The sequence below is a fragment of the Pocillopora damicornis genome, chromosome 1 (assembly GCF_964200805.1).
Source record: "Pocillopora damicornis chromosome 1, jaPocDami1.2, whole genome shotgun sequence".
Lineage (NCBI taxonomy): Eukaryota > Metazoa > Cnidaria > Anthozoa > Scleractinia > Pocilloporidae > Pocillopora > Pocillopora damicornis.
In genome coordinates, this window is record NC_142670.1 from 2,121,891 (window position 1) to 2,149,095 (window position 27,205).

General features: G+C 35.5%; 4 protein-coding genes, 2 long non-coding RNA genes and 2 pseudogenes across 11 annotated transcripts in view; 4 read left to right on the forward strand and 4 right to left on the reverse strand.

Annotated features, from left to right (window-relative positions):
• The window catches only part of LOC149051269 (uncharacterized), a 216,351-nt pseudogene that overhangs the window by 20,365 nt on the left and 168,781 nt on the right, over positions 1-27,205 (reverse strand). The window lies entirely within an intron of this gene.
• The window catches only part of LOC149051270 (uncharacterized), a 158,518-nt gene that overhangs the window by 20,365 nt on the left and 110,948 nt on the right, over positions 1-27,205 (reverse strand). The gene's annotated exons all lie outside the window — the stretch shown is intronic.
• The window catches only part of LOC149051271 (uncharacterized), a 53,219-nt gene that overhangs the window by 15,463 nt on the left and 10,551 nt on the right, over positions 1-27,205 (forward strand). The window lies entirely within an intron of this gene.
• On the reverse strand, positions 417-3,773 carry LOC149051273 (uncharacterized). The gene is made up of 3 exons (XM_089198713.1): positions 3,400-3,773; positions 2,225-2,369; positions 417-1,943 (listed from the first exon to the last, which is right to left on the reverse strand). The coding sequence occupies exons 1-3, from the start codon at positions 3,739-3,741 to the stop codon at positions 1,555-1,557; spliced, it is 876 nt and encodes a 291-aa protein (XP_089054839.1). The 5' UTR covers positions 3,742-3,773; the 3' UTR covers positions 417-1,554.
• Positions 3,882-10,846, forward strand: LOC149051274 (uncharacterized). 4 transcript variants are annotated; one of them, XM_089198783.1, is made up of 7 exons: positions 3,882-4,023; positions 5,345-5,413; positions 7,724-7,945; positions 8,549-8,689; positions 9,210-9,273; positions 9,485-9,555; positions 9,907-10,846. In XM_089198783.1, exons 3-7 carry the CDS (start codon positions 7,793-7,795, stop codon positions 10,009-10,011), a joined length of 534 nt encoding a protein of 177 aa, XP_089054909.1. In that variant the 5' UTR covers positions 3,882-4,023; positions 5,345-5,413; positions 7,724-7,792; the 3' UTR covers positions 10,012-10,846. The 4 variants fall into 4 exon arrangements, with proteins under 4 accessions (XP_089054909.1, XP_089054929.1, XP_089054924.1 ...); XM_089198798.1 differs by lacking the exon at positions 3,882-4,023 and adding an exon at positions 4,049-4,911; XM_089198803.1 differs by lacking the exon at positions 5,345-5,413 and having other exon boundaries at positions 3,883-4,023.
• Positions 11,649-16,971, forward strand: LOC149051275 (uncharacterized). Its single transcript, XR_016184573.1, has 2 exons — positions 11,649-12,159; positions 16,808-16,971. It is a non-coding gene; the product is annotated as an uncharacterized LOC149051275 (long non-coding RNA).
• Positions 18,333-22,739, forward strand: LOC149051276 (uncharacterized; annotated as a pseudogene). The gene is made up of 4 exons (XR_016184532.1): positions 18,333-19,318; positions 19,888-19,971; positions 20,304-20,426; positions 22,294-22,739. The product of XR_016184532.1 is annotated as an uncharacterized LOC149051276 (transcript).
• LOC149051277 (uncharacterized) lies at positions 23,158-26,937 on the reverse strand. Its single transcript, XM_089198356.1, has one exon. The coding sequence runs from the start codon at positions 26,853-26,855 to the stop codon at positions 23,790-23,792; it is 3,066 nt and encodes a 1,021-aa protein (XP_089054482.1). The 5' UTR covers positions 26,856-26,937; the 3' UTR covers positions 23,158-23,789.

Genomic DNA, 27,205 nt, shown 5'->3' on the forward strand with positions numbered 1-27,205 from the left:
ACAAAAACTTTCATGTGGGTCCAAAACAAAGTCAGAAGAAAAATTAAACATATCCAGTTATGGAAGTTAGGCAAGGCCACAAAAGTGATTCAAAACAAAAAGAACAACTGCGTTGCATCTAGGTTAGATACGCCTTTAGGCGGACCACCTCATGGGTGTGTTCAGGAGCTCCTGGTGTGACGACGTACTTTTTATAAAACTCGGGTTCCAAACACGAGAAAACTGTTGAAAGCACGGGTCCGCAGGCTGAGTGTTTTTATTGTTTTACTGTTTTAGAATAGCTTCTCAATCGCGCCCCAGGAATAAAAGAAAATGGAAATATTGACAAATTTTTTACACGTCGGCAAGTTTGTTGTTATGAAAAATTGTATTGTTATGGTGATTTGTCTTTTCAGACACAGAGGGTACTGGTGAAATTGGTAATTCGAAGAGTTCTTTTAATCATTTTATGACCTCTGCCTACTTTAAGAACTGTAAAATAAATAGAGAATGATGTGGGTTTTTTTCGTCCCTCAATGTACGAGGTCTGTATACACTGAATCAAGAATTTCAAAAATCAGACAATAAAAGAAGCACTCTTTGGAGTACTGTTGCAAATGGCCTTTTAAAAATAACACATCAAATGAAAGCAATCATTTTCCCTTAGTTAATCCTAACCCCAACAGTAAGTGGCATCTAATTTCTCCTTAAAATATCACCCCTGATCACAATCCAAACAAGTTCTTGATTGTTAAACAAATTCTCCTTGTCAGCACCTTAGGAAATGTATGAGAATAGTATGGAGAATGTACATACTGATGTTAGTGTGTAAAGGGTTAATGCATCAACACACACAACAGCCAGTTTGCAATGAATCATGGGATGAGATTAGCAATCACGAAAATAAACAAAAGGCTTCTACTTTAACACTTTAACTGCCAGGAGTGACCAAGACAGAATTTCTCCTTACAACATCAATACAATATCAACCAGATAAGTGATGAGAATAAAGAAAAATATCAATCTGGGAATAATTAGTTGATCCAATACTAAATTCTCTGAACTAATATTAAAATAATTTTATGGTTGACAGTAAGGAGAATTACAAATTTGGTCTGGGAGTTAAAGGGTTAAATAAACATACTGTAAAACCTAATAAATACAACACAAACAAAGGAAATGCTTATAGTCCAGTCTTTTAAATTTTACCCGCAAAACATCTCTTTTGACGTAGAAGTCTTCATCTCACTGAAAATAAATTTAATTTAACCCTTTAACTCCCAAGATCTGATTGTTAATTCTCCTCTCTAGCTGCTACACATTTCCTTGTAAATTAGTTATGATAACTAGGTGCTAGATCAAGATAGCAGCTTCTACCTGATAAGTTTGAATATTCTCATTACCTGTTTGCTAAAGAATGTATGGGTATTGTTGGGAGAAGTTTTATGTTAATCACTTCTGGGAGTTAAAAGGTAAAATATGATGATGTTTTGAAGTTAGCTAGCTTTAATTCATTTTCAATACTTAGCACTTTGTTCTTAAATTGATGTGTAAAAGTAATGTGTAAAATCAATTTTAATCCAAGTAGTCATCAAACGAACCCTTACGGCCTTTCCCCTGTAAAAACTGCTTTGCTCCCTCAATGGAATCCTTCATGATTTGCAGTTTCACTCCTTTGGAGTATTCATATGTCAGAGCATCGTAAAAGGAATCTGCATTGAATGTGGCATAGAAAACAGATTTGCGGTCTGCACACAGTGCCTCTCTTGGAAAGCGAACCAACATTTTTGCAAGTTTGAGAGCTTCTTTGACTGTTTTTCCTTTGGGAACAACTCTGTTAGCAAGGCCAATGCTAAGAGCTTCTGTTGCATGTACAGCACGGCCTGTCATGATCAGGTCTAATGCATGTGAAAGACCAACAATGTATGGTAACCGCACTGTACCTCCATCCACTGTAGGCACACCTTTGTACAATTATAATATCATATGTTAATAATGCTGTTTCGTCAAAGCAAAAAGGTACGGTCTGTACTCAAACCTATTCACCCACCCAGCCAGAGCTAATTATCGTGGTTGCATAAAGTAACTACAGTATCACTACTTCCCCCTAGATGGCAATATCACTACTGCCTTAAACAGTCACACATTGCCACTGTACTAAGCCCTTTTGCCATAATTATAGAAGATTTTTTCTTTCAATGTATGCTAAGGGCTGCATAGGTTATTTGTTAATGCTTTTTATTACCAAATCTTCTGTTGAACATTCCCATGACTGCATCTTCTGCAACAACTCTGAGATCGCACATCAGTGCCAACTCCATTCCTCCTGCAACTGCATGTCCCTCAATGGCACCAATCACTGGTTTAGTGAGTTTCAATCGAGTTGGGCCCTGGACAGAGAGTAAAAACATCTATATATTATCAGTGTGCGAGATCCCTTGTAGACCTCTCACCAGCTTGCATTGTTCAACACCTCATACTTTCCTTGTATTTGAAGAAATATTTGTGCCAAATCCCCAATATTAAGGGCCTGTTTCTTTGCCATAACAAAAAAGGACAGGGATTTTAATTAAAAGCTACTCATGTCACCTTGGGTGATCATGCATCTCACCAATCAGTAATCATGCAAAAAAAATCATTTTTCAAGTTATTTGATCTGTTTTCACAGATTTTTACCTCAACACTATGTGGTATGATTTCAATTATTTTCAACTCAATGGAATCAAAAAAGTTCCTATTGTGTTTTAAATAATTCTTCAGAGCTTGCTCTCAAGGTGGACCTCTGAGTTAAAACAAAGAATGGGGAGTTGAGGAAAGGAGATGCAGAATGGAAAATGAGGAATGGGAATTGGAGAATGGGAAATCAAGAATGGGAAAAGGAGAATGAATGACCCTTCTGTGATAAAATACCACAGTCCAGTTGTTCAAAGAGCTGATAATACTATCCATATTGTACTCCTGTCTCTTTGGGAATTCTCTCTGTGTTTATATTGGCATCCAATTTTACTCACAAATTAGCATTGTTAATTGGGATAACATGGTTTTAAGGGTTTTTTAATGGCAATATTTCATGGCTAAATTGTTCAGCAAAGCTATTCTTTTGAAATAGTCACCGGATGAAAAAAGGATAACAGGAAAACATCCGAAATATTCCAATATGAAAGAGTTCTTTTTCTTCCACATCGCCGCGCCTCCATCATAGCCCCTACTACTGTACCAGTGGACAAACGATCAATGAATGCCATACGAAACAAACTAGAAAAAAAAACATAACAAAACAGAAGCCTCCCATTTAAAAAAAATCGGGCGCAATAGAATTCTATAGATAGCAAAAAAGATGCCAAGTGTTTGCATAATTTCAAATAATTTTTGTATTTCGTATTTTCAGTGTCTGTCATAAACGTAAACATTGTAACGCACCATGGGACCGTCTCCTTCTCCAGGGGGGGTGAGCCATCTCAGGAACTCATCAGGACCCCTGGTAGATAGATATTCTAGATCATATCCTGCACAAAACGTATCTCCTTTCCCATACAACACAGCCACTGAACTTTCATCGTCGATCTCGAAATGTCTATACGCGTCTGCGAGCTCTTTCGCGGTCTCTGCATCAACCGCGTTGCGCTTCTCGGGTCGTGCAATCGATACAAGGAAGATCTCTCCATCTTGTTCAGTCTCGACAAGACTACTGTTAAACCTTCTGGATGCAGCTATCAGAGAAGGAATTTTAAGTGCGCGCTGTCGAAGAAGCGTAAGTGTCATTTTCCTGATCAAACCCAGGAATCCGGAGTAAAACCTGGGACGGGAAAGTTTCTAGAGCAACTGTAAACCAATCAGATTGTTCCATTTTGAGTCTTCGAGAAAACATGGCGGTGTGTCATCACTTGCATCGAGCCAATTTTCTTCAAATGCGCAGAGATCCTCCTGCAACATATTTTTCCTCGCGAAAACTAATGATGACAAGTCAATAAAATGAGGGGTTCCAGAGAAGAAAAATCGGATTCAGCCTCTTCAGGTGAAGATGAGGAATCATTGAGAGAATTAGTGAGTTTTGACAAAGTTTAAACACTGGAGACTTCTGTTTGGGAAATTTGTGAACTTTTCTCGCAGATGCGGCAAGGTCTTATGGCTAATTCTCGTTAGGGTTGCGTTCTATTTTAATACTTGTTTTGGGTTTTTCTTGAGTGATGCTTTGTGTTGTTTTGATCGATATAGATTAATAAACATCGCAAACAACAGTTGTTTACGAATCTGCGGATAGCTCTGCATCAATCTTTAAACATCTTGTTCCACACAACTGAGCCCTGACCTATTATAATCACAATAATATATCCAGATGTTTCCTTTTTAAACCTTCCTTTGCTCTATTTTCCTGCTGTTCCAAGGTATCGATTGCACTGATCTATTAAATCAGATTTTGCACCTGACATTTTACTATTTTCAAGCTCATTTAAGCAATTAAGCAAAGAGTGAATACACTTAAATAATGGATCACATAGAAATGTAACTTAGAAAAAATATTCTAATTTATGCACTAATAGTAATACGAGCTGTCACGATTAAAGAAGATGATCAGTTTGTCATTGAAAATTGTCAGCTGGCCACATGATTCGTTTCGTTTTGATAACCTGACATGCAACACCGAAAAATTCTTATAATTTATGCACTAATTAATAATAATTCAAGCTGTCATAATTAAATAAGGTGAACAGTTTTCATTTAGATGTGCTAGCTGGCCAAGTAGTTTGTCTCAATCATCTAAAATGCAGCATGGAAAAAATTTATGTACTTTCAGTAATACAAGCTTTCTTAATCAGGGAGGTGATCAGTTTGTTATTGAGATTTACCAGTTTTGCATTGAAATTTGCCAACCCAGGGGAATATGGCATTTTCAGGTTTTCAAAATCACCTGCTGGACTCCTAACATGGCAGGTAGGTCAAACTCCTGACCTGAAATCAGTGGGTAAATGTCAAAATCCCCATCTAAGGAGGACCCTCCCAATCAATTTCCGGCAGGTAGCTTGTCCCCCCCTCCCACCCCAATCCTGGGGCAAACCATTGGTAGGTGCATTTATCTAGCAGTATCACTCACCAAAAGGAGATTGAGAGGGGTGAAATGGGAAGGTCCTTTTAGAAGAGAGGAGGGGTCTGCTAGAGTTTTAGCAATTAGTGCCAGACCCCTGATGAGCATCTCCCCCACTCCTCTCAAATCTTTGTTTGGGCAGGAAAAACATGCTTCCTGCAGCACTATTAATAAGGGCTTGCTCACAGGCAAGCAAATGATGAGATGTTGTTTGCTCTGCATATTTTTTTGCTTATGTGATTGGGTATTTTTTGTTTTGTTTTGTTTTGTTCTTTGGGAAAGAAACAGGCAATTCAGGCAAGCAGTAAAGGAGCAAAAAAGACCAAAAACAAAAGTCAACTTCATGAACTGGTAACTGATTTTATTTTGTTTAGCATCATTGCACTCATGCTATGCACAAATAAGATGAGACCCAAAAATGAAATAAACTTTTACACCCCAATATCAGTGAGCATATTCTCTATACTGTTTTTCATACATTTTTTTGAGGTGCTAATTAGGAGAATTGTATTTTGTGTCTCTGTTTAACCCTGTAACTCTCATGAGTGACCAAGACAGAGTTTCTCCTTACAATATCATTACAGTATCAATCACACAAGTGATGAGGATGAAGAAAAATATCAATTTGGGGATAATAAGTTGATCCAATACTTAATTCTCTGACCTAACATTATAAGAATTGTATGGTTGACAGTAAGGAGAATGACAAATTTGATCTGGGAGTTAAATGGTTAATGCATTGTATTGTTTCTGTTATAAGTAAATTATCAATACAAAATACATAATTGTAAACTCTACTACTTAGAACTAGCTTAATTTAAATTTCCCTTTGTTCAATGTTTTGATTCCACTACAAATATGAACACACTGTTCTCCCTTACTTTGAGAATGACAGATAAAAAAACATTTTAAACCAACTGAGTGTTGAATTTTCAAGAATTTCAATCAATTTTAGGCAGTAGTAACCTGAAGAGGAGAACTGTGGAAACATCATGATGACAGTTTCATCAAATCATTTTATCTGCATATAATTACTGCACTTGGTTTTTCACTCAGTTCCATGGTACTGTCCTTTGTTTGAAAGTCTCACAATGAAGCACAGATCATACCTTCAAAAATACGTTTAGTTGTGGTGAGATAAATGAATGTTTAATTTCTCGCTGATATTATTGTCAGCATGATATACAACTAAATATCCATTCAGTGGACATGTTTTAGGGCACTTATTAAAGAACAAAAGCATTCTATTTTGATCATGCAAACCACTTTAAACAAAAGGTTTTGTTTATAAATAACATTACTTTGAAATAATTGCTTTTTTGTAAATTTTCTTGAACTTCTTTGTAGTTTTATTCTTCATTTATGTTAATGTACCAAAAACCTTTTTTCTGTAATGCAAATGTTTTGTTTTGTCTTCAGAATGTATTGTTTCTCAGAGCAATAATTAAAATTAATGCTTACAGAGTGGAACCAATCTTTTTAAATCTATCTTTGGTAGTATTGATACTATGTTGCATTGAGGTGTATGTTATTTCAAAATATTTCAAAACTTCATTTCACAAAACAAGATACCAGTATGTCCATGTGTTCAAAAATTATAACAGCACAGCAATGGGCAAACTTATGTTACATGGTATGTGGAGAATTTCTAATATTCAGTAAAGATGTTTCCTTCAAAGAATTTTTCTGACCAAGCTGCCAAAGACTGGAACAGCCTTCTGATTGATTTGAAAGGAATAAAGTTTTAATCCATTTTTAAAAAAAAAATAAAAACTTTTTAAACAGGTCTAACTAATATTTTAATTAAGTAATTTCTACTTTGATATTCAATTCATTTTCATTTCGAAAAAAATTTTCACTCTCTTTATGTATCAGGAATATATGTTACCTTTTATTTGTATTTGTTTCATTTTATAACCAACTGGGCAATTAATTAGTCATGGAGGGTTTCACTGAAAAATGCCTTGGCAAGTTAGGTTCCCTCATTAAATATCATAATTATTGTCATCATTATTACTACTTTCCTATTTCTGACTGTAAATATATTAAAATCATAGAATTATTTGAACTGCATTAAAGAAATGAATATGAAAGCAATCTTTGCAGTTATAAATGCTACTTAAGTAATAGTGGAAATAAGGCCTGAAGAAAATTCACTGCACAAGTGTCACACAGGTCATGGGTTCACATCCGGTACAGTCCTGAATTTTTTTCAGGCCTTATTTTCACTACTACTTTTTAGTAATGAAGATCACCTTCATTTACATTTCCTATTTCTGCTATATTGTGCTGTAAAATGTAGCTTGGAGTATGATGCAGATTACTCAGCTTTCCCTCATGCTGAAAGGTGTCATTTGGCACTTTCACAACACAAAGTAGAATGGCTATCAAGCCTTGATTTGAAATAAGCTTTTTCTTAACCCTTCCAATCACAAGATCTCCCTAGAAATTCTCCCCCTGTCTGCCACACTCTGCTTATGGTTTTAGTTCTAAGAATGAATTATTGGATCAAACACTTGGTTATCTCCTGAAGGATATTTTTCTATATTCTCATTACTTATCTGCATGAAATTGTACTGGTGCTGTTAGGAGAAAGTATGTCTTGGTCACTGCTGGGAGTGAATTGGTTAATAAGCAATTCTCTTTTTTTTTTTCATATAGTGCACAGTAAATGGGATCTAATTTGAAAAGCTTCAGAAAGGAGCAGGAAAGAATGTTGCTAGCCTGGAGATGTTCTTCTCTGGATTTCCCAAGATTATTGGTATGGAGAACTTCCCAGATCTTCAAAATTTAACTCTGATGGGACAACAGATTACGACACTGGAGAATCTGGACTGTTTGCCAAACCTTACAGAGTTATGTGTGTCTGAAAGCAAGATAACTGTAAGTACAAGTCAAGGTTGAATTCTCAAATATTTATGGGGAACTTAAGCAAACCATGCCTCTATTAAAAAAAAAAAAAAACATGAAATCGCCAAAATTTGCAAGGTCTAAGATTGGAAAATCCTAAAGCAAATTATTAAAGTTTCAAATTGACAGGATTCAAACTTGTTCCTCCCAGAAACCACCAACTGAGCTATAAAGTCACACATTGAGAGGAAGGTACATTTAGGACAAACATCTTCTGTAGACACGATGTCTTAAGATAAAATTCCTCCATTTTAGAAATTCCCCAACTTTTTTTTTAGGTTAAGTGGTTGTTGGTATGGTTATTGTGAGAAATTTTGTGATTGGTAGATTTAGCTGAGTTGACTTAGAGTGATTGGTTGCTTCAACAGCCAACTGTCTAATTACAGCCAACTGTCTGATTACAGTCAACTGTCTGATTACAGTCAACTGTCCAATTACAGCAACTGTCAGATTACACTGTCCAATTACAACTGTGCAGAATGACTTGTGAAAAAGAAAGCAGTTAACTCACCAATCACAAGTTAGGAAATTATAATTATGATACTGTTATGATTACTATGAATTTCTACTTTCCAGGCTATCTCTGGCCTTGATGGCTGTAAGAAGTTGAAAAAGCTGTTCTTATATGAAAACAAGATTACAAAGATTGAGAATATTTCTCACCTGGAACAGCTGAATGTTTTATGGCTGAACAACAACAATATCATTGCAATTGAGGTATGAATTTAAGGGAGTTCTGTTATCTGAGGGACACACGAAAAGAGGCAATGCACGTATAGTCTCACTTTTGAGTTGTGTTTGAGCTCAGAATTTTTTCTTTCTTCCATACACAATACAAACTCAAAATAACAGTTTTTTTCTTTGCAGCATAACATATACTTATTTTACAGTCTCTGTCTCTATTATAAGTCTGACTGATGTGCATGTATTGGTCAGTTCTCTTTCAGTAAATATATGTTATATACCAGTGGAGGGAGTCCATAAAAAATTATGTGAAATAACTGGTCCTCAGGTCTTAAGTAAAGCCCAAGGCCAATTGCAGAGGGCTGTACTCAAGACCAAGGCATCAGTTTTATCCCAAACAGACTGATCTAGGCTAGTGGATAACTTATTAACCCATTTCTTCTGGTTTGCTCTTGCGGACCAAGGTTTAGCCAATCAGATTCAAGGATTTAAGATTCTGACCCGTTGTGATGCCTTAGAGAAAATAAGAAGTAACTGTATGTTTTTTGTTTAGGGCCTAGAGAAGCTTCTTTATCTCCTTGATCTGAACTTGGCAGGAAATAAGATTACAGAAATTGGTGAGCAGTAATTGAAATTTAATGTTTCTGCACAATCATTTTCTAGTTTTGACCTCCATGCCTTCTTATTCATGATGAGGAATTACGCTTTCATGTACAGTAGATTGCATGAATAACATTTCACTTTTCATGTACAGTAAATTGCATGAATAACATTTCGCTTTTCATGTACAGTAAATCGCATGAATAACATTCTTTTCTTTACCCACAGGGAATTCTCTCAATGGAAACTTAAATCTAAAAACTTTGAATTTGTCAGCAAATTGCATTGCATCCTTAAAGGTAGGTGTGTCTGAGGGTAAAAATTTGTTGTGTTCTTCAACCCTTTAATTCTGGTCAGTGATCAAGACAGAATTTCTCTTTACAATATCAAAACAAGATCAGGCAGACAATCAATGAGAATAAAGAGAAATATCAGTTACAGGATTATTAAATTGATCCAATACCAAATTCTCAAAACTCACATAGTTAGAATTTTATTTTATTTCTGTAACATGCCCTTGGCCCTACTTAGTAGGGTCTGTTTCTTTGAAAAATGCAATACCTGCTGCACAAGCATAAATCAATTCAGCTGCTTACTCAGTTCAGATCAAACATCTAATACATTTTCTAATGACAACTCTGTATTATCAGATGGGAGTCAGAAAAACTGGGTCGATCAACAGGGATAGTGGAATAGAAATTCCAGAAGCATGGATGCCCACAATCAAAAAACACAACAACAGGAGAGCTGTGTGACAGCAGACTGCCAAGGGAGCTAATCACTGAGTGAAACAGCAAGGATCAAAATGCACCAATCAGAGCTGTTGAAAAACAACTAATCACAGCAGAGCATCATGCTTTATAAGATCAGGCATGACCAGTTGACATCATGGCTTGAAGTAGACTAGCAGTATGCAGTTGAAACATCGCGATCTACATCACACGTGACTACATTGGGAGACAAACAAAAAACTTAGCTTTTATTGTTATTCACCACAATGAATAACCACAGCCTTTTTTTAAGAAGGAGAATTTGTTTAACAATTGAAGCTTCTTTGGATGACGATCATTTTCTCAATTCTCATTATCTTAATGGATGATTGAGCAGTATTACTGTAGGGAGAAATTAGATGCTAGTCACTCTTACAGTTTAAACTTTAAAGATGAAGACAGAAATTCTCCTTACAATAGAGAATTTGTTTAACAATTGAAGCTTCTTTGGATGGTGATCATTTTCTTAATTCTCATGATCTTGATGGATGATTCACCAGTATTACTCTAAGGAGAAATTAGATGCTGGTCACTCTTTTGGTTTTAAAGCATCAGTGGGAACTGTTGTAAGGACTTGTCTCACTGGGAGTGCCAATTTAAACTGGGATTATTTTTCCCCTCAGATTATAGAAGAATTTTTAACTTACCAAGAACTAAAACTTCTCTTTTTAACTCTGTGTAGAATTCTTAATCAATAGTGGGGCCACTTTTATAGGGAGTTGCCATATGTGTTGTGATTAATGTTCACAGTTGTTGTACTTCATTTTATTCTGAAATATTTTTATTGGTTTTTATGTAAAATTAAAGAGGCAATGATCATACAAAGAATTGTGTATTTGTTGGTAAGGCAATGGGTAATACTAAATACCATAAGGCCAGCCAATCAACCCCTTCCCCCCCCTCCCCCCAGAAATTTTACACCCTACAACTTCTCCTTATGACATCCAGGCATTATCCAGAAAACAGGAAATGAGAATACTCAAACTTATCAGGTAGAATTTGTTATCTTGATCTAACACCAAATTCTCATAACTTCTTTACAAGGATATGTGTAGCAGCTAGAGAGGAGAATTAATAATCAGATCTTGGTTAAGTAGAAAGATAATGTATTTAGTTATGCTACGGAAATCATTGTAGATGTGAAATGCCATGGATGCTCGTCACCACACCCATATATTTCTGCTAGCATCCTACCTTGTTCATCTCTTTGTGGATACATGGAGGATTGATGTATAACTTAAAACAACACAGAAGATCTTGGGCAGGTCAGCCAAAGGATTTGAGTTTCACCCTTGAAATCCTAACATCAGTGTGAGTATTTTCCACACTCTTCTCTTTAAATTTCCTATGGTGCTGACAAGGAGAAGATGTTTAACAATCAAGAGCTCCCTTAGTGGGCAATCCATTAGTGGGTCATTCTTTTATGCAATGGGCTCAATGCTCAGTATTGTCATTAGGAGCTGTTAGACAAGACAAAATTTGCAAGCTGTCAGACCCTTTTGCACTTCCACTTTGTCAATCACAATCAGTGACAGAAAATAAATGTTTTTGAACTGATACCAACATCAATGTCTTGCAAAAAAAAAAAAAAGGGTACGTAACCTTTAATCCTGGAAAGTGATTAGCATCTAATTTCTCCTTACAATATCATCCTCAAAATTACACATAAAGGTCACAAGAGAAAAGGAAATATTACCAATGATAGAAGCTCTAGATTGTTAAACAAATTCTCCTTGTCAGCACCTTAGGAAATGTATTGAGAACAGTATGGAGAATATGTCCACTGATGTTAGGGTGTAAAGTGTTTATAGTAAGAGAGTTTCTGATTCAGCTTCTGCTACACTTCATGACACATACACGTGCATGTAGCCGCATTCCATAAAATGGCGGATAATAACAGCACACCGCCTTTTCGAATATTTCCCGCCGTTCACGGGAATGAATTAAGCGAGGGGAATGAAAGAAGGGGCCGGCGCAATTTTTCCTTGTTAGTGCCAAAGAAGATTAGACGTAGGGGATCAAAGAAGACATCTGATTTGAGTACTACGGTCACCACCTCGACTGATCAAGATGATTTCGAAAATCCTTCTCATCAGGCGTTGCAACCTAGACCAATTTTTAGATGCTTTGCTGGTAAGTCTTAATTTTGAAACTATTAAAAATATTTTCGATTCTGTTTTTTTACTGTCGAAGCCGAAATGGGCAAAAGTGTCTTCAGTGACAACAAGATTCATATCAATGAGTCGTTAACCACCTACAGGAAGAGATTGTTTGGGAAAATTAATACATTCAAACAACAGCGTAATCACAAATTTTTATGGACTGCGAACGGGAAGATCCTCCTGAGACTGAGAGCTAAACATATTGATGATCTAATTATAAAATTAAAGAATAGATATCAACTATACATTCTGGGAGACATGAATATAGATTTTTTTTAAAATATAACCATCATGCACAAACTGAAGAGTACCTAGATATGCTCCACTCTAACAACATCTCAGCAATACTAACTAAGCCTACCAGAATTACTAATTATACAGCAACTTTGATAGATCATATATATACCAACAACACTAGCCAAATGATATCTGGAATTGCTACAATAGATATCTTGGATCATCTACCAACCTTTTGTATTGTTGATATACCAGTACAAAAACAAAAATTGAAGAGATATTATAGAGACTACAGGCGATTTGATTCAGAACTATACCTACTGGATATCAAAGCAATTGACTGGAATAGTATTTACATTGAAAGCAATGACTGTAATGAAATTTCAGCTAAGTCCATAAGTACCCTTCAGCTTATTGTTCATAAACATGCACCAAGGAAACAAATATCCCAAAGTAAACAGAAGCAGTTTAGTAAGCCTTGGATAACTAATGGTATACTCAAATCTATCAAAACTAAACAAAGCATGTATAGAACACACTTTTTCTCAAATAACCCCCCCCCAAAAAAGCAGAATATAAAAAATATGCTAATAAACTTAACCACTTAAAGACCGTTAACCATGATATTCTGCTCTCTAAATTGTATACTTATTGGAATCCATGGAACCTCATTTAAATGGTTTAAAAGCTACTTATACAATTGCACTCAATTTGTAAAGATTGATGAAATTGAATCCAGTATGGAAACTATTACATGTGGAGTTTCCCAGGGTTCAACGCTCAAGCCATTGTTATTCTTGCTTTATATTGATGATTTACCAAACTCCTCTGAGAAGCTTTCTTTTAGAATATTTGCAGATGATACTAATATTTTCTTTACCAGTAGTAATCCAAACGAGGTTGAATTTACTATGAATGAAGAGATTAAATTAGTTTTAAAATATTGTCCTATTAATAAGTTATCTGTAAATTTTAAGCAAACTAATTATATGCTAATAACATCATCAAAGAAAAAAATACATTTAAACATCCACAATATTGATTGCAAAAGCTATATTAAGTATCTAGGTATATGCAGTGGGAATCCCAAATTCAACATGTAAATAATAAATTAGCAAAGAATGTAGGTATAATTAATAAGCTAACACACTATCTTGATTTTCATATGCTCAAACAGTTATATTATATCCTTATTTATCCATACTTAAACTATGGTCGTGCCAGCCAGGGTGCTGCTTACAAAACTAGATTAAATAAAATCTGCACTAAGCAGAATAGATGTATATGAAGCATGTTCTTTGCTCATGCCAGAGAACATGTCAACCCCTATTATTATCTTCTTGGAATCTTGAAACTTGAAAATATTTACAGACTAAAAGTATCACTTTTTACATATAAACTTAAGAATGACAAAAGTAACACCCCAGCTGTACTACTGAATATTCTCACACCTGCATCAGAGATTCACTCATATAATACCAGATATGTTGCAAATCAAAACTTCTTTAAGCCATCAGTATGCACTAATTATGGTATGTCTGCATTTAAATTCTTTGCAGTAAAAATCTGGGAATCTGAACCACCTGAATTTAAACGTTTTCTATACATGCTATTCAAAAAGTGGTATAAAAGATTGTTATTGAGTACTCAAAACTAACCATAGTTTAACTGTTAGCTATATAAGATAATGCTTCACAATATGCAGTTTTCCTTTTATTCTAACTTGTATTTAAGTATGTCTTTCCTCTCTTACAATAACAATATTGTCTTAAATGTATCTATTAATTTAAATTATACTTAACATGCAGCCAACCCCAACTCATATCCACACATGACAGTGACCAACTCGAAAGCTCATTAGCTACTTTGGTCACTGTACACGATGAAATATTCTTTCTTCTAGTTAATTTCTGTTTGTATTTTTTCTATATCATTGTAAATCATGTTGTGTTAAGTTATATTTTCTGTAAACAGTGTGAAATAATAAACTTGAAAACTTGAACTTGAAACTTTACAGTCATTTTAGGCTTAAGTTCTTGTAGCATGTACTCTATAAATTATATTCAGGTGTGACACATGTCAGGAAAAGATTAGGAAAGAAGTCATGGAATTTTATTTTGAGTGGTAAGAAGTTGGCATGTTTGAAAAAAGTCAAGGAAAACTGATGTCTGTAGCAACCAAGATATTGCTCATTCGGCAGACCTCTTTTTTTTTTTTTTTTCACAGATATATAGGAAACTGTTTTGTCGATGATTGGTGATGAATCTCACACAATGACAGTATTAATAGATTTTTTATTCCTCATTATTTTCTTTTATATTGGGCTGAAGCTTATATCATTAATACCTGCTCTTTTCCAATGAGGATTTTACATACGTTTTTCAATAAAAACAGATCTCTTACCATACATAGGAGTGTAAATTTCACAGCAGTTTAAATATTTATGGTGTTATTATTTATTTATAGGATATTTCTGATGATGAAATCATAGCAGATGGTGAATTAAGTTCTGCTTTATCCACTGACCCATGCTCTCAGACAGACCTTGTGCCTGTTACCTCACAGTTTGCGTACATGTTAGAGTTGTTGAACAGCAATGCTTTTCCCATCATTGGCAGCAAGATTTCTTTGTTCACTTTTCCAGATTTCGATACAGTTACAAAGAAATTGCTTGTAAGTGCCAGGGATATTTCTCATAAATATTAAAGATAAGGCCTAGGTAGAGGCACTTATTATGAATATTCCCAGATCTTGGCCAGCAGGCTGATCATTGATTATAAGTTATTTTTGTAACACTAGTGTTGATCTTGTTTTGTTAACTGCTAGTACTGTAGTACAAAAAGAAATGACCACAATTTATGTTCTACTAGTAAGTAGACCTTTCCACTTAAACAAGACTCAAACCTGGGTAGTATTAATACATCACTGTATACGTGCAATATAAAATAGCCTAATTGCACACCTTTGGTATTCATAATAATTTTTGATTTTGTTTAATATTTTATATGTAATGTTTAATATTTATTTATATTTTGGGTTCTCTGTACTGTAGTTTCTAGTGCATCTTCTACATGAACAAGGAGGTTAGACATTCTATGACTTGGCACAAATTGTTTGTGGTTTGTACCCTTGGGGCACATCAAAAATGTCTATTTTTTTATTGGTTAGCGCAGTAGCTATGTAGATTACTCATAACTAGATCTCATGTGGTACTTGTGGTTGTGCCAAACAAAATCAATTGTTTACCTTACATATTTTTTATCCTCTACCATCAGGAAGCCAAATATGTGATTATTGAAAGAGAACTCAGGGATAACATTTGGATCTATCATTGCAAATGTGTTGAAGGCACAAGGCAAACAGATTATTTGCAATCACTGTCATCAACAGTCACAGGAGATAGTAAGTACAAGCATATAAACTGATATAAATTATTTATCAAAATGCTCCAATAAAATTGTTCATCCAAGTCACAGTTTGAATGTAGACAATAAATGTATCTCATGTGCACATTCATTAAGTGCCATTCATTTCTGTTTATACATTAGGAGGCAACTGCAGTTCCCATCCTCTTTCTTACAGCTTCTCTTTTTTATTGTTGCCAATTATTTCTCCAGCCTCCTTTAAGCAGCCTTGTGTGCTAGTCAAATGTTTTTTCTATTGAATTCTAACAACCTGAGTTGTGAAATAAAAGGCTCCAACTACTAGTAACAGGATTATAAGCTGTCTTCATTTAGCTATTTTGTTTTGAATCTGACCCCTGTGTCTTTGACTGTGTCCCAGGCCCCTGTGCCATAATTTTCTTCTTTGCATTTCAGTATTAAATTGAGTAATAAATTATATCTAATAATGAGTATTGTTTATTAAATGTTTGTCACAGGTTTAACTGCAGCTAGTTCTGTTTATGGGAATTGCATCCATATTGAAGCGACTGAAAAGTTGATAGAAAGCTTTGACAGGGAAAACAACGTCAGCCCTTCACTTGCCAGAGACACATATTCTCATGATCACACTTAGCAAGTAAGATGATGAATTTTTTGCTTTAGAACGTTAAAATTTTGGAATTATTACTAACATTAATCTTACTTTCATCAACATTTTTCTGGTTATTTTTCACTCATCCTAATGATTTTGGTTTAAGTTAAATAATGTTAAAGCATAATTTGTGTATTTAAACAGCTAGGCCCCCCTCAGAGTACAGCTATTTATGAATCTTAGTTTATTATATTCTTGGAGAAATGACAAGTGCATTATTTGCTGTAAGTAGCTGTAAACATCAAATTTTTCCATTTGTATCTGTTATTTAAGTAAAGACTATCTGAAATAATTGTAGCATTTCCACAGTCTACTTACTTTTTGTTCTTGCTGTTTTTCTATCTCAGGAGGAACATCATGACTTATTGCCTTTGAATGGGAATAATTTTACCATTTTTGTACATGGAAATAAACAGCATGGAGTTGTTGGCCTCCAAGGTGCACTTATCACTTGCTTTATGTGTGATCACTAGCATCACAACTGTGAGCATGTAACAAAAGTAACAGAATCTGAGGAAACAGTAAAACACAGAATGCCTCATTTTCTGGTGAATTTTTTTTGCTGAGAGAAAACTTTGAGAGTCTACTGAATCAGTTGCAGCAGCCATCACTTGTAAAGAGTGGAAAATGAGAGCAGTATCTTGTAAAAAAAATACCATTCCATCTATCAACAACACAGAAAAACGTATTCTCCTCTCTGGAAGATGTTCTATGTGGCAAAATGTCAACTACTGATTTGGTGCTGCTTACTCCCAACTTGTCTCCCTCCTGCCCAAAGTGTTCATCACAGTTCAGTAGTCAGACTACACAAGCTTTGTGCTTTTTGAAAAAGCAGACATGGCAATGTGAAGATAAGAAATTCCTTGCATTAATTCCTATCTCTTTAAGTGTTCGAGAAGTGTTCATTGTCATGAATGGGATAGAAAGGTTGAAAAAAACATGTAACTTATTCTGTATCGTAAATTAATTCTCTGTTGCAGTTTAAAAGTTGAAGTCTTACAGGCCTTCACACTTATTTCACATTACTTTGATGTTGTGTTGAGAATGGCCTTATGAAAATTACATTATGTTGAAATTTTTTCAAGTAATCACATACTATCCAGAAGTTTAGAATGAATTTGAAAATGACATTATTGTGACATCTGAATATCAAGTAATGTACTTAGTTCAATAAGTTTAAATGTTTCTGGAACACACCCAGAAGATGCACTGTCTTATAACAACAATTATACTAAACAATTTAAGACTCATTTGTCTGCACATGATGGTTTACGATGAAAATCAGGTACCAGAAAAAAACAAATAATGAACAAAGTATTAGCAGAAGGTTCTGATTTGTTGTATCTCCGAAGTTTTGCCTGTGACATTAACTGAAAATCATTGTAATAAGAACAATATAAAATTGTACATGTATGTCATTCAATTGTCTTTCAAAAAGCTATATTTAAATTATGTTCTCTTTTTTTAGGTGCACTCTATTTACATACTACAGTGTCTGGCAAGAGATCATGGCTGATGCAGATGTATTGGACTTCAAGAGGTTGTTATCATACCACCACTGGCGTTTTGCTTGGTAGAGTTTCCTGGACCTTCTTGACATAAGCTATGAAGAAGGTTTTTGTTGTGCCATCTGTGGCAAAGATAACAGTCTGGACACTGTCATTTGTGATGCTACAGCACTATCTTTCTGACAAGAGCTTTCTACTTCACTGAAGTCTAGTTATTCATCACTGAGTCCACCCACTGAACCACAAGAAACAGGAAGATAAGTTGCTATTAATGCTTCTGAATTTTTTCCATATTTTATGCATCATTTATGCTATAATTTTGGTTCCCAGTATGATTCAAGGAGTTCATGATATAATATATTAACCTAGCTGTTGATGTGGAGACTATGACTTGATTCAGTTTGATTACTGATTAATATAATAATTTTAAATATTTTTAATCCTTCACCTTGGGCTGGCACCTTGTCGTGGTGGTGAAGCTTGTGTGTCTCATTGACCCTGCAAAGACCTTGGAATGAGGTCTTCTTTTTCTGGATCAGTTGAGGGGTTGAGACCAGACTAAGACCAGCTCCAGTTCCTCCTACATTCCACTGGGACAGACTTTTAATGTGTCTAAATATCACCTGTTTTTGTTTGCCTTATTTGAAGAGATCTGCATTTAGGCTAATTATTTAATAGTTTATGACATCAATAGGCATTGTGACAGGGTTTACCTTGCTGAAAAACATATCAGGCAGATGGTGATCGAGTAGGCTGTGATGTTAGCAAGGTTGCATTACAGACACAGTAATGACCTCTTTACACCTGGAGTTGCAGTGTTGTGCACCTGCCTTAGGTAGTTTTCTTTCCTGGTGCATTTTGTTCTACGGATGAGATGTCTCTTTTCCAACACCTACTGCTGGATTTTTCAATGCATTTGGAAAAGCTTCCCCGGTGTGTGCACTTTTCCCCCAATTGGACTCCTCGGAAACATTTTACCGCAGACTCATTGGCAATGAACCAGTCAAACAATTTCCTGATGACAGGCTTATATTCCAGCAAACTTTTCCACTCCTGTTTGACATAGTTAGCATTATGGAGGGAGATCAGCTTCCTGAGACCTTGACTGCAGTTGTTATTATTGACCTGTTGGAAAAAGCAAAGTCTCAGTTCAGCAGAAATGGATCAATACCAGATGCTGTGCAACTGGATGTACACCACACAAATGATGTAGAATACTATCCTTGCCTGCCTGTGGTAAGAAGTCGTGGTGACTATTGCCTGGATGACACAACTCCAAACATCTACAAAAAGAGGAGTACTCGACAACCATCCTTACTTCCTGGAGTTTTCTTGTGCACTGTAAACAAGGTACAATAATGTTATGAGTTTGTATTAATATTTGTATTAATTTCTACAATGAACAACATTACTTCTGATATAAAAAATGTAAATTTCAGTTCACTCTGACCCCAAACTAGCTATTGTTCCCCTTTGTATATTCCAGATTATCCCCTGACAAGCTCCAGGTTTATGCTCTGCCTGTGGTTTTAGTTATCAGGTTTAGGTTTTTCACGACAAATGTCATTTTCTTGAAAGACCAAAACTGTTTGTAATGCTTAGTTTTCAAAAGGATAACGTCTGCAGCTATCAAGTCAAAGAATCGCACAGATTAACTGACTTACCTGTTTTGTTTTGTTTTTTGCTGTTTACTGAATAAATTGAAATTTCTCTTACAATTTATGGGCTAAATGGCATAATGACTTGTATAAATAAAGGTTGTTGATTTCTATTGACTAGTGATGTATCCCAGTTACACCCTCTCTTCAGCCCTCATTACATGTTCTTTCACAACATGCTTTCAGGCACTCAACGTACCCAGTGTTGCTGTGATTATGTGTAAAATGGTTTTATATCCTCTCCTTTGATTTCCATTTTAGGTATAACTTATGGATTTAGTGTAATGCTTTGCAACGAATCTCCAAACATCCCATTTACAGTGTTTCAAATGCATTTTTCACAAGGTAAGCTTAATTTAATGTGCATGTGTATGTTGTGACCTTTGATTAAATGCTGTTGTGTGTGAAGAAAATTTCTTTTTATTACCTGGGCCTGGTTTAAAGGATGAATAACACTATCCACTGGAAAATCACCATCCAGTGGATAGCATTGTATGTTATCACAACACCTATAGGTGAATAAAGATTCATTCTGTGGATAGTGTTATCCCCCCATTGAACAACTGGGGCCTGGTTTTTTGGGAGTTTTTCTTCTCTTGATTTCATCTATCAAAGTGATTTTATATCAAAGAGTCATAATAAATGTAGGTTCATTACGATTTTTCTGCCTTTTCCAGGTCCCCACCTGGCTGTCTACAACAAATCTTGCAATTTGCATTTGTATTGTTTAAATCAGGATCCTGTCTTTTTCAAGAACTCTCAGTTCCTTGTGGATCAATTGCATTGGCAGGATCATACAGGTACATAAATCACCCCAAAACTGGCTTTTTCGGTTTGGTCATCTTTAATCTTTGGTGTTCATTTAGCTATGCTCTCAGGTCTATCCCCTCCTACTAACCTAATGGAAAAGTGTGTGACATGAGTGCATAAGAAACAACTGAAGGAGTAAATTATATTAGGAAGGATTATTAATTTTGTAGGTACTTAATGAAAGCAGCAGTTTGTGATTGCAAATTCCACCAAATAAATACAAAACCTTAAAAGGAGTGAGAAATACTGGCTTTAGCATGAGAGTGTAAGATTGAATTTGTTTGCGTGAATCTCACACTCAATGCATGAGACTTGAGAGCTCTAAATCAACTCAACACATTTTGCATACCACAGCAACTTTTGCTGTTGTTTCTTTTATTTACCCAGTAATTTACAAGGAAATCTTCAATTCATGCCAATTATTTATTAATGGTACTGTAAATTTTTTAGTGGGTAGGGAGGTTCAATGTAAAAGGAAATGACAGGATGGGGACTGGAAGAATAAAATAACATTTCAATATTCCAAAAAGAAAAACATTTCCAAACTTGAATGTGTCTGTTCTATCTTTAGAATAATGTTCACCAACCAAGTGTCAAGCACGAAAGCAAAATCAAAAAGTAGAATTTAATACTTTTAAAATAGATGAACTGTATTTTCAAGGGGTTTAAAAACAAAGAGACAATTGTAATGCTGTAATCAATGCTGTCTCCACTGCCTTTGGTGTAAACTTCACCAATAACTATTTTTTTTTGACGAGGCAAACCCCTTGAGGAGGCTGTAATACTGTTTTAAAAAGCAGCTCAACAGAATTGCCCATTACTCCTGCAAAAACAACCTCAAGTCTTTAAAGCCATCCAGAAGTACTGGTTATTAACCCTTTAACTCCCAGATCAAATTGGTAATTCTCCTTAATCTCAACCATACAGTTCTTATAATGTTAGTTCAGAGAATTTAGTGTTGGATCAAAAAATTATTCCCAACTTGATATTTTTCTTTATTCTCATCACTTATGTGGTTGATATTGTATTGATATTGTAAGGAGAAATTCTGTCTTGATTACTCATGGGAGTTAAAGAAGATGCATTTTCCTCTAATGTTTTCTAAAATGTTCCTCTTTATTGGAACAATTAGTGCTACAAAAGAAAACACAGTTAAGCACATCTATTTCATCATGAAATGGTGAGCATTATACAGTTGAACCTGTATTAAGCTGCACCATATTAAACAGTTACCCTGTAATAAAGTGGTCAGTTGTCAGTTTTTCTCCCCTTTATGACTGTAATTTTCGCCTTTATTAGGTGGTCATGGTCATCCTCGATTGAGTCCCAGCTTCCTGTTTTTATTGTTTTCTACTTGCATGTGTTGAACAATCACTTAAGCAGAACCTCTCAAATAAAACTAGGAATAGTACTTTGAGTTTAAAGGTGCACAACTTATTGCAAATTATCTAATTCTGTTGGGACAAATATTATGCATAAACATTACACAAGTCAATCAGCCTATGATTATGACCTAGAGGTCCAACTGATAGATAATAGTGTACAGTAATTCTGCATCAGTGTTCTTTTTTATGCTATGTCACCATTTTGATGATTCTGTTTACTGGACAGTATTAAAAAAGAGGCAATGGATTTTTTTAGTGAGCTTTTGAATAACCTTTAAATTAAGTTATCAATTATGGCATAAAATAGTGCTTTTTACTGCATTTGACTTCTGTTCTGTGCAAACTGTTTAAGTGGTCTCCCTGCAATTCTCTGCAGGTGACTGCTTGATGCAGGTTTGACTGTATATGTTTGTAGCTTTTTCTTCATCAATCACTGTTATTCAACACTGATATTGTTCTCTTTTCTATGCAGGAAAGAACAACATATCATGAAAAGGAAATCTGACAAGCTGTCCAGCAACAGGAGCAGCAGTTTTTGGAGTTTGACTCATCACCAGAAAACTTATCAGCAGAAAATTTAGCCACAATTGTGGCTAATGTTATTGCTAAAAAGGCTGCTGTGACAAGTGCCACTATCAGTTATAAAATGGAAGAAATGCATGATTCTTCAAAATTCAAGTACAAACAGGTCAATGTTAGTCTAGAGAATGATGAAGGAGTAAAAAATCTGCAGCTTCCAGTCATCATTCCAAAGGAAATTCTGGAAAGTATTGATCTTGTTGCACAAGTATACTTTTCAGTTGTAAATGTACTTTGGTATAATTTTTTAACATTCAGACAAGTTATTTTAGGGAGTATTTCCCATCATTATTTATCATTGTCTTGACATTGTGAGCTAATTACATGTAGCTTTATGGACTCAAAGTTGATTTTCCTTCTTTTTAAGCTTATAATTGCTAATACTGTAAATTTCCGATTTACCTCTATGAAAACATCCACTTAATTTTTCTTTCCTTTTACTGAACATTAAATTGCTAGGTTGTTGATTCTTAGAAGAAAATGTGTTTATGTAAAGGCTCAGCAAATTTGTCCACTACAAATATAATTTTTCTATAATATATAATAATTTATTTATAATTTTTTTATAATATTCTCATCACTTATGTGGTGGACATTGTATTGATGTTGTAATGAGAAATTCTGTCTCGGTCACTCATGGGAGTTAAAGGGTTAACAATAACTGGTAGGTTAAAATCTCAACTGGGTAAGTCTGATGCTTCATCAGATTTTGAATGCAAACTCTACAACATTTATTATATTGAACAAGTAACAGGCCTTCTGTCTGAAAGCAAGATGATTTTATTTACAATTTGGTCTCATTTTTTCAATATTTTGCCCAAAGTGTGAAACTACTTGAACCGGTTCACTTTAATAAAAAAAAATGGCAGAGAACACGAGAAATGAAAAAAAAATCAAAAAAAGAATTGTAGAAAACACAAGAAATGAAAGAGAGAAAACCTGGCATTCTACCAGGTAATCTGTAATGTATACATTCATCTAATCCGCTTAAAATCTCACACAAAACTCTCAAGCGATCAAAACATACAGAAGCATGAAGAGAATTTAGGATCGAAACTAACCAATCATAAAATGAAAAAGTTTCCTGAGAGGTTCGAGGTTTGATTGTTTTCTCTGCGGGAAGATTTGTGTTTTTACTTCAATGTTATTGGTTTGTTCATTAAAAAAGAAAAAAGATTGACATCCTTTGTTCTCAATAAACATGTTCATTGGTTCATTTTTCTTCATTTCGATCCGGTTCAAATAATCTCGTTGCTCTGAGCGCTTCACAGAGTAAGTGATTTGAGTTGTTGGGCTGTAATTATCACTGAGCTGGTTACCTCACAGTTATTTTGAATAGTAAGTGGTCCTAATAGTTTCTTTTTAGTTTTTAATTGGAATTGCTGAGGTCTAAAGAATTAGCTTACACTTAGACTGACTATTGCTTAATAAATTACGTGCCTTTTGCTCACCTGCTTTTGTGATGTTATTTGCTTTGAGGAATAACGTGCGAAGCTGACAGTTATTGTTGTTGATGGCTTCAGCCAAGTGCTGTGCTCCAATGTCTGAGATTTTATTGAATGAGAGGAATAACGTGCGTAGCTGACAGTTGTTGTTGTTGATGGCTTCAGCCAAGTGCTGTGCTCCAATGTCTGAGACTTTATTTAATGAGAGGTGTAACATGCGTAGCTGACAGTTGTTGTTGTTGATGGCTTCAGCTAAATACTTTGCTGCTTCATCTGTCAATTGGTTATATGCGAGGTTTAACCAGCTCAGTTGAGATTCCCTACATTTTAACAATTTACAAATCTTAAAACAACCTAATGGACCAATGTTATTGTAACTCAAATCTAAATGTGAAATCCGTTGAACATTAATTACATTTACTAACGAAGAGCAATCAACAGCTGTGAGGTGACAATTAATAAAATTTACACAATTAAAGTTAATTTGTTGAAGTTTTCTCTGTGCTTCTGACTTCATTCTACTATTTTCGTTTAAACATTTAGTTAAAGTCACTGCTAAATTTTGTTCGTCTTTGGTCGGCCAGCAGGTCACTTTCGTTTTCTCTTCATTCTCTGTCAACTGTACGTTGTAGCGTACGCTTTCTTTTTCTTCAGTTTTCACAGGAAGAAGGTCTGTAATAATTTCGCTTGGTAGGTTATTTTTATTCTCCATTAATCCTGCTACAAACTGAAAAACCAGCTGCCATTTGCCTTTCCTAATGTTAATTTGAACAAAGTTTGTTAATTCTGTTTCACTCATGTTGTTAACCAGGTACTTTGCGGCGAAAAACTCCTGCATTGTGAGATGAATAAAACAGAACTGTCCTTCGCTACTAAACAAGTCAAGTTCACGGTCGGGTAAGCGGTGAAATAGACCGCTGTCTTCCATTCCGCGTACTTCGTTTGCTCCAAAGATCAGCCTTCCTTCTTTAATTCCTTCAAATGCCAATTTTTTTAGTTTCTCCAATTTTTTTTCTTCTTCGGGGGGCAATTCATCTGATTCAAAGTCTTTGCGAGTGAAATGTTCATCGCGAAATTCTTCGTTGTGTCTCAAGTAGAAAATTTTCGCGGCTCTCTTGTATATGGCTGTTAAACTTGTTGGTAGGTTGAGACCTTTAGAACCGTAGAACTTCACCATTTTAAAGAGACTTGAGCAAATGATGAAGCAGCTCGCAGGAATGTAACATAGAGATAAGATATTGACGTTGCTGGTGATGTGACGCTTTACTGTGTCGCCTGCTTCCTTGTCTTCTTCAGCAAATTTGGTTACGTATTCTTCGACTTGTTCGGATGAGAAGCCAAGGATCTCAAGGATTTTGTGAAAGCGAATACTTTCGACGCATGACAAAGCTGTAGGTCTTGTTGTAGTTAAAACTGCTGCCCCTTTGAGAAGTATTCCAGTCGTTAGTTTGGCATAAAGAGCCGAGAGGGGCATCTTCTCGTCTACGCTGTTTTTGAATTGTGGTTTCTTATTTTCCGTGCCGATCTTTGAGTTATCTTTGAATTCATCAATTCCATCGAAAATAAGGAGAACTTTCTGCGGGTTTTCTAGGATGTAATTCCAGACTTCCTCATCCAGCTTGTTCCCGGGTGAGTATGTGGAGCAGGTCAGTAGCTCCCGAAGGCTAAGGTCGGTTGCAGCGTTGAATAATCTGAATTTGACAAAGAAAGCAGCATCAAAGTGGATTTTGTCATCGGGTGTTTTATGGAATACTTTGTTAGATGCCCAGTCTCTGAGAATTTTTGTACAACAAAGTGTCTTTCCGATACCGGGACGACCGACGATCAAAATGTTTTTGTTTTCGTGATTAAGAATGTCCTCTGGCCCTCTCAGTGTTTCGTTTTTAACACCCGACCTGGCGTAGATTTGCAAATTCTTCCGTCTGTCTTCAGTAAAGTCATAATCAGCCATGTTAGGTACAACAACAAGGTTGGTGTAAATCTGATCCAGAGTCAAATGTTTAGGTGGGTGTCCTTTGCCAGGAGGACTTGGAAAAAGCGACTGGAGTTGTGGAGGTTGATAAGTGTCGTCCATAATCATTTTCTTTGTGTTCTGGATGAATTCCTGAAGCGAAGATTTTACGAGTTGTTCAGGCCCGCTTGGCAGATGTGGGATGTTTGTTTCATGTTCTGTCCGTTCTTGGTGCTGAACTTCATGTGAGATGTTTACTACAAGTTGTATTCTTTCTTCTTGCTGCTGGGGTTCTTCGGGAGGATTTAGATGAGATGTTTGAAACTTAGAGTTTTGCATGAAATCCCTTTCTCTGTATGCCCTAAAAAAAATGTAGACGATTTCAATCAGAATACTAGTGACGAAAGTTCCATTTAACACAAGGACAAAGTCCATCCAGAAGGTTTTCTTTGTCGCTCGTTGATTGTGACAGTCGTGCAGAGTAGAGTGTTGGGCGTTGTTAGATGAATTCCTTGGCTGAGTGGTTCCATCGGTTAAGTAACAGTGAAACTTAGAGGAAAACTTTGAAGGATAAAGCAACTGAGTTTGTAGGATGATGAAAACAACTCCTAAAACAAGTTTTATGGATAGTTGACCGCAGTAAGCGATAAAAAGCTTGTATCCCGTTGATAATGCGTTCTCTTGGTTGCGCGACTGTCTCTCTGGATCACCGTTACGAATGCTTCGCGACAGTCGATTGACTGTAGGTCTTACTATTTGGGAGTAGATAACACATACAAATATAATAAGGACGAAATTTATGATTACGAAGCCGTAGACAGGCAAAGCGAATTTGTTGTACTGCTCCTGGTATTTCTCGTAACATTTTCCCCGGACGAAGTCGATGTTTTTACTTTTCGCTGCGCCACAGCGGAAATCAAACCTTGGTTCGCTGTTTTCCATTTCGGCGAATATAACAAGGGGGATGACACCAATCAGGATCCAAAAAACCACTACCACATAGTGAATTTTGCCGAAAGTTTTTGGCTCCAAATAATCTAACAGTTTATCCACAGACATTTTGAGTGATTCTTTAACTTTCGTTTGAATACTGATTTTCTCCGGTTTAAATGAATTGCTAATTTGATCATAGCATATTTATGAGATGCAGAACTTTTGTTTGATTGGCTCTTTGAAAACTTTCAATTGTCAAAAGGGCGATGGCTCATGCAACGTTTACTTGTTTACATAAGAAACAGATATCAGACCACTAAATTAAGACGGATACAGATGTGTTATTTCAGAAGATGCACTTGACCTCCATCCATCCATTCGCCCCTATGTGCTCATTTTTACACACTTACCCTGTGGACTTCACTTAATTTTCAGCGCGGTTATTTTGCAGCTTGAAGCCTGCTTAATTTTAAGCT